This window comes from Oncorhynchus mykiss, chromosome 32 (genome assembly GCF_013265735.2).
Source record: "Oncorhynchus mykiss isolate Arlee chromosome 32, USDA_OmykA_1.1, whole genome shotgun sequence".
In the NCBI taxonomy this organism is placed as follows: Eukaryota; Metazoa; Chordata; class Actinopteri; order Salmoniformes; family Salmonidae; genus Oncorhynchus; species Oncorhynchus mykiss.
In genome coordinates, this window is record NC_050572.1 from 37,594,996 (window position 1) to 37,604,683 (window position 9,688).

The 9,688-nt window shown below is 40.9% G+C and overlaps 1 protein-coding gene across 2 annotated transcripts; it reads left to right on the plus strand.

Moving 5' to 3' along the window:
- Positions 1-1,821: 1,821 nt before the first annotated feature.
- On the plus strand, positions 1,822-9,042 carry LOC110488421 (casein kinase II subunit beta). Of its 2 annotated transcripts, none has more exons than XM_036971229.1 (7): positions 1,822-1,978; positions 2,681-2,761; positions 3,031-3,133; positions 6,673-6,788; positions 6,905-6,980; positions 7,323-7,512; positions 7,761-9,042. In XM_036971229.1, the coding sequence occupies exons 2-7, from the start codon at positions 2,690-2,692 to the stop codon at positions 7,849-7,851; spliced, it is 648 nt and encodes a 215-aa protein (XP_036827124.1). In that variant the 5' UTR covers positions 1,822-1,978; positions 2,681-2,689; the 3' UTR covers positions 7,852-9,042. The 2 variants fall into 2 exon arrangements, with proteins under 2 accessions (XP_036827124.1, XP_036827125.1); XM_036971230.1 differs by lacking the exon at positions 1,822-1,978 and adding an exon at positions 2,050-2,199.
- The last annotated feature ends 646 nt before the right edge of the window (positions 9,043-9,688 follow it).

Genomic DNA, 9,688 nt, shown 5'->3' on the forward strand with positions numbered 1-9,688 from the left:
ACTTCACCATGCTCAAAGGGATATTCAATGTCTCTTTTTACTATTACCCATCTACCAATGGGTGCCCATCTTTGAGTCATGTGAAAACCTCCCTGGTCTTTATTGTTGAGTCTGTTTGAAATTCACTGCTCGATTGAGGGACCTTACAATTATCTGTATGTGTGGGGTACAGAGATGGTCTGGTCATTCAAAAATCATGTTAAACACTATTATTGCACACAGAGTTAGTCCATGCAACATATTATGTGACTTATTTAGGCTTGCCATTACAAAGTGGTTGAATACTTATTGACTCAAGACATTTCAGCCTTTCTTTTTTTATTAATTGTAAATATTTCAAAAAACATATTTCCACTCTGACATTATGGGGTATTGTTGACAAAATATCTCAATGTAATTCATTTTAAATTCAGGCTGTAACGCAACAGAATGTGGGAAAAAGTCAAGGGGTGTGAATACTTTCTGAAGGCACTGTATATTATTAGCCTAAATTATGACTCCAATCTGCTCAACATAGTAGAAATAGTAGGCTATTTTACATAAGCCTCAATGCAATGAAAGATGCATGAAATGCTTGATTATAAAGGTGCATTTTTATGGTGAGAATATGCGTCCCCCAACTTAAATCATGCGCTGCCTATGGGAGCGAGGAGAAGGACAGAGGAAGAGAGAGGAACCCGACTCAACTCAAACTAAACTGTTTATTGTCCAGCAGAATACATGTCTGACTCCAAACCCCTACAACTGAAAAGATAAGAGCATATAACCGCTTTAAAAACAGAGCTGAGAGCTCTCCATACAGAATGGTTCCCATATATTCTATAAATATCCAATGTTTTTTTTGTCTACCCTACCCCAAACCCATGATAATTTATATCAATAATGTAAATTAAATGTTATGTTCTTTGACACATTATTGCAGTTACCATCTCACCAACAGGGGGTGCTGCAGCACCTCCAGCACCCATACTTTGCATGTCTATGCCTGTATGTACATGCATGTTCACACACACAAATAAACAGTCTTGCACATCAGATATAAGCCCTTTGTGACTATTCCTTCACATTGTATAGTAAACAATCGCAGATCAGGCAGATAGACATACCAAAGTGATCTGCATGTATTATCCAGCTCATCATTGACACCACCATTGACATCATTGACACCACACCAAGAGACAGAAGAACAGCTGTATCTGATGGGTTTGTTATATTTCCAGTATCGGACAGGAAATGAATGAGAAGATTAGTGTACATTTTCACAATTCTCAAGATGCTCACAGAAATGCTGATTTGCAGGGCAGCTAGCTATGTATACTAGTGGCTTCTCTGTGATGCCACAGAACAGTGCAGTATCAAACCTATTGAGCGGTATCTCTTTATTAAAGTGGCCTGAATACTTTCCAAATGCACATCATGGTCTTGCAGATTGATGATTAGTGTATGGAGGACAGGACCTTGCAATTTATTTGATTGGGGAATACTGTTCAGCTATGGTGTTATTGAAATCTGGATTAAGAAAACTGCATTAATAAGAATTGACTGGCTACTGCAAGCCATGTAAAGTCAATCCCACCACTACAGAACTTGGTCACCTTTGTTACAGCATGATTCATGAAGGACCCAAAAATATGAGGAACCGTATTCCTGCATTGCCCAAAGTAGTAAAGTCAATACAAGCAAAGGAGGAAATATCAAATACATTTGTTATAACTTCTGTTCCCACCCTATATTTAATACTTAACAATATATTAGTCATATAATAAAACCTACGTTTTTCAGATTTTCAGTTGATAACTAAAAAAAAGTAGTTGTTGAAAAACTACAGTATCCATAGACGTGTCTCTGAATTTGTACGTCATCAATTTGCCTACAACGAAAACGAGTACCTCTGCAGTGGTTAACTGGGAGGTGGTGTCCTTTTAATTTACAACACTAAATATAAAATTTTATTGGTGTGAAAATCACGTAACAGGGGGTAAGTTACCCAAATTGCTATATGTTTTCATATGAGATATGATATAGCTTTAGAGGACTTGCGGCTAAAAACTGAACAAATTTCATCCGGCCTAGTTTGGACGTTGCGCCATATTGAATGTAACTGCTAGCTAGCTAAGGATGTAGCTAACATTTTCTCCTGCTGGTCATTTCTCATAACTCTTGTGTATGCTACTAACTACGATTGTTGATGTGACATAGGTAATATCCTTATTTATTACACTTCCAATGTCAACTACCAATTTTATTTTAACTAGCTACAGTAACTTTAGTCACACATTTGAACGGTGGGTTGCGCGAGCTAACTAGTAGGTAAGCTTCTTATAGTTAACATGTTCTAAGTTAGTTATCTAGCTAATTGCTCTGTTATGTTTTAGAAAAGAGTCTTGAGTGTAGTTAGCGACCTATAATAAGTTTGTGTTGCTAAACTATCAAGTTCAGTCCATTTTCACATAACTGAATTCAATCGACCCTTCAAACTCAACTCTGGACCTCAAAGTCAAGTCCACTGTATTTTTGTCATTGTTCCCATCTAATCATGGACTGCGTTAGACCTGGGACACCATGTGGGTGCAATAAATGATCAAGTAGAACAGAAAATCAGCAAGCTCCGGGGACCTCTTAGGGTACGAGTTGCAATAGGCTCAAATCTATGTCTGTGTTGAATGTCTTTACCCATTAGTCTCCCGAGATGAGCAGTTCAGAGGAAGTGTCATGGATCTCCTGGTTCTGTGGACTGAGGGGAAACGAGTTTTTCTGTGAGGTCAGTATCTAATAGCACCCAGAGCAATATTGTCACTCATTGACCAAAAAGTTAATGTCAGCTAAGACATGGGTGGCCAACCCTTATCCTGTGTGTGCAAAAACCTGATTCGGCTAAGCAAGGACCTGATGGACAGGTGGTGAGTTGAGGGCTGGAACAAAATCGTATTATTCAAAGCCACCTCTTACTACACAAACTCTTTCAAGAAGGAATAGGTCTGATATTTTTCTAATTTCTGTCACCCCTTCTGTCCTCTCCTCCATTGACAGGTGGATGAGGACTACATCCAGGACAAGTTCAACCTGACTGGGCTCAATGAGCAGGTTCCCCACTACCGCCAGGCTCTGGACATGATCCTGGACCTAGAACCAGGTCAGACCAACTCTAGAACCATCTCTACCGCACTCGGAAGAACAGAACATTCCACACAATCGTGATCGGAATACCAATGTTATGGTTGCATCTAGGGTTGTGGCGGTCACAAAAATTGTCAGCTGGTGATTGTCAAGGAAATAACTGGTTGGTCTCACTGTAATTGACCGTTAATTAACTAAAACATATTTAGCATCTCCTGGCTTCCCAACAAGCCACTGATGCAGGCCTTTGGAACATCTACATTTTAAAGAGTCTTATATAGCATACACCTTCACAATAAATCCATTATTTATTTTAGACAGGTCTAAAGACCCATGATATGAAGAAAATGTAGTCCATTTCAAAAGAACAGAATAGTATACTCAGTTATCCTTATGTTAGGTCCTGATCTGGCTATGCCAAATGGCTGTGGGCTACACTAGTTCATATAGCAGACAAACTTGCTTAGAATTCCGTGGTGTTATTTTATAGTATCAAGAATACCATTTTTATTTATTTTTTACTTTAGTATTTTTAGTAAATATTTTATTTAATAAAGTAAGCTTTTCACGCTAGGGCCTAAACCTGTTATATTTGGCATAAAATTTGATTTTAGCGTAAACTGCACCTCAGATTGCAGCCCAAATAAATGCTTCGGTGTTCAAGTAACAGACACATTAACATCAACTGTTCAGAGGAGACTGTGTGAATCAGGCCTTCGTGGACGAACTGCTGCAACAAAACCACTACTAAAGGACAAGAAGAAGAGACTATTAAAAAGAGATTGATTGGACCAAGGAACACGAGCAATGGACATTAAACCGGTGGAAATATGTCCTTTGGTCTGATGAGTCCACCGTGTCTTTGTGAGACGAAGAGTTGGTGAACGGATGAACTCTGCATGTGTGGTTCCCACCGTGAACCATGGAGGAGGAGATGTGGGGCTGGTGACACTGTCAGTGATTTATTTAGAATTCAATGCACACTTAACCAGCATGGCTACCACAGCATTCTGCAGTGATACGCCATCCCATCTGGTTTTAGGGATAGTGGGCCTATCATTTGTTTTTCAACAGGACAATGACCCAACACATCTCCATGCTGTGTAAGCGCTATTTGACCAAGAAGGAGAGTGATTGAGTCATGCATCAGATGACCTGGCCTCCACAATCCCCCGACCTCAACCCAATTGAGATGGTTTGGGATGAGTTGGACTGCAGAGTAAAGGAAAAGCAGCCAACAAGTGCTCAGCATTTGTGGGAACTCCTTCAAGACTGTTGGAAAAGCATTCCTCATGAAGCTGTTTGAGAGAATTCCAAGAGTGTGCAAAGCTGTCAAGGCAGAGGGTGGCTACTTTGAAGAATCAAAAATATATTTTGATTTGTTTAACACTTTCTTGGTTACTACATGATTCCTTTTGTGTTATTTCATAGTTGATGTCTTCACTATTATTCTACAATGTAGAAAATAGTAAAAATAAAGAAAAACTTTAAATGAGTAGCTGTGTCCAAACCTTTACTGGTACCGTAGGTACTCCTATTTGATTAATTCAGAGTTACTAATGTAACTTTAGTTGTTCTACAAACGTTGGGCTATACAGTGCCTTCGGAAATTATTCAGACCCCTTTACTTTTTCCACATTTTGTTAGGTTACAGCCTTATTCTAAAATTGTTTTTCCCCCAATCTACACACATTACCTCATAATGACAAAGCAATAACAGGTTTTTAGAAATGTTTTCAAATTCATAAAAACAAACAAATAATATTGACTTTACTCAGTACTTTGTTGAAGCACCTTTGGCAGCTATTACAGCCTTGAGTCTTCTTGGGTGTGACGCTACAAGCTTGGCACACCTGTATTTGGGGAGTTACTTCCGTTCTTTGCAGATCCTCTCTAGCTCTGTCAGGTTGGATGGGGCGTGTCACTGCCCAGCTATTTTCAGGTCTATTCAGAGATGTTCGATGTGGGTTGAAATCTGGGCTCTGGCTGGACTACTCAAGGACATTCAGAGGCTTGTCCCGAAGCCACTCCTGCGTTGTCTTGGCTGTGTGCTTAGGGTCGTTGTCCTGTTGGAAGGTCAACTTTGGCCCCAGTTTGAATTCCTGAGAACTCTGGAGCAGGTTTTCATCAATGATCTCTCTGTACTTTGCACCATTCATCTTTCAGAGTGACCCCAGCCCCTGCTGCTGAAAAACATCCCCACAGCATGATTTCCTCCAGACGTGACTCTTGGCATTCACGGCACAGGTTTCCTCCAGACGTGACTCTTGGCATTCACGGTATAGAGTTCCTCCAGACGTGACTCTTGGCATTCACGGTATAGAGTTCAATCTTGGTTTCATCAGACTAGAGAATCTTGTTTCTCATGGTCTGAGAGTCTTTTGGCAAAATCCAAGTGGGCTGTCATGTACTTTTTTACTGAGGAGCGAAAGCACTGGCCTATGTTAAGCTACTATCCCCCATGGTATAAAAGTTGACCTATTCTGTCCGAGGAAATAAATATTCCAAACATAGTCCGGGACAGATGTGGGATGCGATAGATCCCAAATTAATACAACTAGCATCAAAAAAACTGTTTTACGCAATGTGGCTGACGCAACAGATCAGAACATTTCAGCTTAAAATGTTGATAAACCATTACGCTATTTCTTCACATTCATAAGGACAGCAATGCACACATGGCAGTTAGACTATAAGCGTGAATGTTCCATTAGCGGAAAACAGTGACAGCAAATGCGATTATGCATGTAATGTTTTAATTATAAATGCATTTTTATGTTAAATTCTCTTCACCAAACTTGAAACTCACACACTGCTTATGTATGCCAGTTAGGCTCTATACGCCTTGTAAAGCGGATTCATGTGCTTCATTTTAAGAAGTTACTTTTAGTTGTGATACAAACCTTATCAAAATATATAGGCCTATGGGCTAGGCTGCGACTGATTCGAAAAAGTCGCCCAAAAATAGGCAGTAATTTTGCTGGGCATCATTCACAAGTGACAGGCTAATATTGTCACCCATCAGACTATTCTTGATTTAATATTGTCTTTACATATACTAAATATATGTGAAATTTGTTTTGATTTAGAATGGACCATTTATCACGCACCTGCGTCTAAAGCCTTACAGAGTACAGATGAGTTTATTATTAATGTAAGTTCACATGTTCAAGAAGGGATTTCTGCAGAAAACATTAAGTTGAAATGCCTCTCCTGTGAAGTGTCATATGCCCAGCTTTCTGTAATGGGTCTGTACCCATTATTATGTACATGTGCACAATTCTGCTTTTGTGAGTAATCTTTAGTAATTTTAAAATCAAATCAACATTTATTTATTTTTAACTAGGCAAGTCAGTTAAGAACAAATTCTTATTTTCAATGACGGCCTAGGAACAGGGGCAGAACGACAGATTTGTACCGTGTCAGCTCGGGGGTTTGAACTTGCAACCTTCCGCTTACTAGTCCAACGCTCTAACCACTAGGCTACCCTGCCGCCCCATATGAATGGCCTCTTCCCCTCTCTCTTATAACCTGTTCTATCTCTTTGTTTTACAGATGAGGAGCTGGAGGACAACCCTAACCAGAGTGACCTCATAGAGCAGGCAGCAGAGATGCTCTACGGGCTGATCCATGCACGATACATCCTCACCAACCGGGGCATCGCTCAGATGGTACAGCAACTACCCTTTTCTGTTTCCAATGTTTGTTGAAAGGCTGCATGTCAAATATATGCAGCATTTTTCTGGAAACGTTTTTCACGTTCTCAATTTATATCTCTCTTTCTCAGTTGGAGAAGTATCAGCAGGGGGACTTTGGCTACTGCCCCCGAGTCTATTGTGAGAACCAGCCCATGCTTCCCATTGGTGAGTGTGTGTTGGTCTTGTTTGAACCATTACCACTCAGTTGACACTGTGTGTTTGTTTTGATCCACCTCCGAGCACTATTTGCATCATGGCTTTGCATGTTCAGTCTTTATCATCCAGCCACATTGCAGCATTCATAACCCAAACTATGCAAAGCAGATCCTCTATACAGTACAGTATCTCTGAATCCTCTGTGTAAGGTTTTTATGTATCATATCACAACCAATCTAATTTCCAAGAGACATGGATGAATACAATAGTGTGCCCGAGCATTTCCTAATAACTTCAGACCAGTAATGTGTCAAAATTATTTCCCCTCTCCTTCCCCCTATCCCTCCCTAGGTCTGTCGGACATTCCGGGCGAGGCTATGGTGAAGCTGTACTGCCCCAAGTGTATGGACGTGTACACTCCCAAGTCCTCCCGGCACCACCACACGGACGGGGCCTACTTTGGCACTGGATTCCCCCACATGCTCTTTATGGTGCACCCCGAGTACAGGCCCAAGAGGCCCGCCAACCAGTTTGTGCCTAGGTCAGTACAACTGTGTCACCCTACAATAGGGGTGTGCATTTTCAAGTCATGTCAACGTAATGCACTGAAAGCAAAAAGGTCCTTGATTAATTTCTACTCATTGATAACAGATAACTTTCTAAGAAATTCCAAGTACATACCAGAGGAAAGAGTCATGTAAATTAAATGTTACCATTAATGCTAATCTCTTTATAGACACCTGTCACACTCTCATCAAGATGTAATGAATTCTCATGTCCTCACAACAGGCTCTATGGATTCAAGATCCACCCCATGGCTTACCAGCTCCAGCTGCAAGCTGCCTCCAGCTTCAAGAGCCCTGTCAAAGCCATCCGCTAAAGCCCAGAGCGAGAGTGGGAGAAAGAGAAAGGGATGATTGAGGAGACGGGTCATCTGCACAAAGCTCCTTACAGATGCCTCCTCTCTGTTCTGCAGACTTTATTATTTAGTTTAGATTAGGATGATTGAGAACAATGTGTAAAGACAAAAATGCCCAGCTTCGATCCCAAACCCTTACACATACATACGCATTTAGGATTCCATGCATCTACGTCACCAAACTCATCAGCGTCGAAACATAAAAGGGGTAGGGGAAGAAAGTCCATGGATGTTATTGGATTTGACGCTGCTGTTTCTTTTAGTGATATTACCACATGTTGCCCCTATGAACTCGCTCCACGTTGAGTTGTTTTCGGTCCTGTCTTTGGCACAGTTTGGTAAAGGCCCCCCCCCCCCCCCCCCCCCCCCCATACCCATGTACACTGTGGCTGGCACTCAGAGACCGCTTGGTTGATGATGATGATAAGGACAAAGTTTGTCACTGAGGGTGTTGCCATTTCACCTCTTCTGTAAACCATTGTTTTACCAAGGCACTCGTGCAGGCTTGTATCACTCTTTTATTGTGTGATACTCAGACGCCAGTGTGTCAAGGCGGTCATTCACAATACAAGTGTTCTGTCAAATTTGCCTTAAACTTTGAGAAACTGCACAGGTGCTGTGGTTAACAAGGAAGTCCACATCTAGGGCATAGTATAGCTGTGCATTTTTACACGCTAGATGTAGGATAGACACGAATAAACCTGAAATGAATTAAATGTTCTAGAAGGACCGGGAAAATACATAACAAAATCACCTGCTGTCTCTGTGTGTCACCCAAAACAACAGTCCTGTTTGTGCGGCACAGTGAGAATGTCAGCTCTGTCACATGTTGCTGGGTTAGTATCACTGCAACAGTACCCATCTCTCCACAACTGCACTGATTTAACTGGTGTCCCTCCACACATTATTATAGTATTATTTATGTAAAATCTAGTGACAGAAAATCCGTTTTTATTTTGTGATGCAGTTGGGGTTTTGGCGCCCTACTACAGGTGTACTTTTGATTCCTTATTGCAAAAAGTAGAACTCTTGATATGTTTTGATCCAGAACAATAAGGAGGATTTGTCAAGATTATGATTAATGTGTGTCTGTGTTTTTTTGAAGAGTGACCAGGATTCAGAATTCTCAATAAACGTTTTCTTTTCATACAATTGTGTTGATTGGTTTATGTATAAATTAGGTTGTTATTTCTCCATACTCACCATGACATTTTTATCTAAAAAAAATAGAATCCCTTGAAAGTATGGGTCTACTGTATGTCCCTCTGAATCTTTTAAGAGACACCACTCAATAGGTTTGATACTGCACTGTTCTGTTACCTCACTGTGGCCAGTAGTATACATAGCTGGAAGTCAGCAGTTCTGTGGGCATCATGAGAATTGAGAAAATGTTTATTCTCATATACCGGAAATATTTTAGCAAACCACACAGATACAGCTGTACTTCTGCCTCTTGGCCAAATGGTGTCAATGGAATTTTGGAATGTCTGATCTGTGAAGGAGAGTGATGGAGTGCTGCATCAGATGACCTGGCCACCACAATCACCCGACCTCAACCCAATTGAGATAGTTTGGGATGAGTTGGTCCCCAGAGTGAAGGAAAAGCACCCAACAAGTGCTCAGCATATGTGGGAACTCCTTCAAGACTGTTGGAAAAGCATTCCAGGTGAAGCAGGTTGAGAGAATGTCAAGAGTGTGCAAAGCTGTCATCAAGGAAATGGGTGGCTACTTTGACTGGCACTGTACATCAGTATCATTGGAGAAAGGGATTTCGGCAAGGCAATTTTCTTGCCTGCCA

Coding starts and splice junctions, on each gene's coding strand:
- LOC110488421 (XM_036971229.1), top strand. CDS start 2,690: ATGAGCAGTTCAGAGGAAGTGTCATGGATCTCCTGGTTCTGTGGACTG. Junction 3,134..6,672: donor GATCCTGGACCTAGAACCAG/GTCAGACCAACT, acceptor TTTGTTTTACAG/ATGAGGAGCTGGAGGACAAC. Junction 7,513..7,760: donor GCCAACCAGTTTGTGCCTAG/GTCAGTACAACT, acceptor TCCTCACAACAG/GCTCTATGGATTCAAGATCC.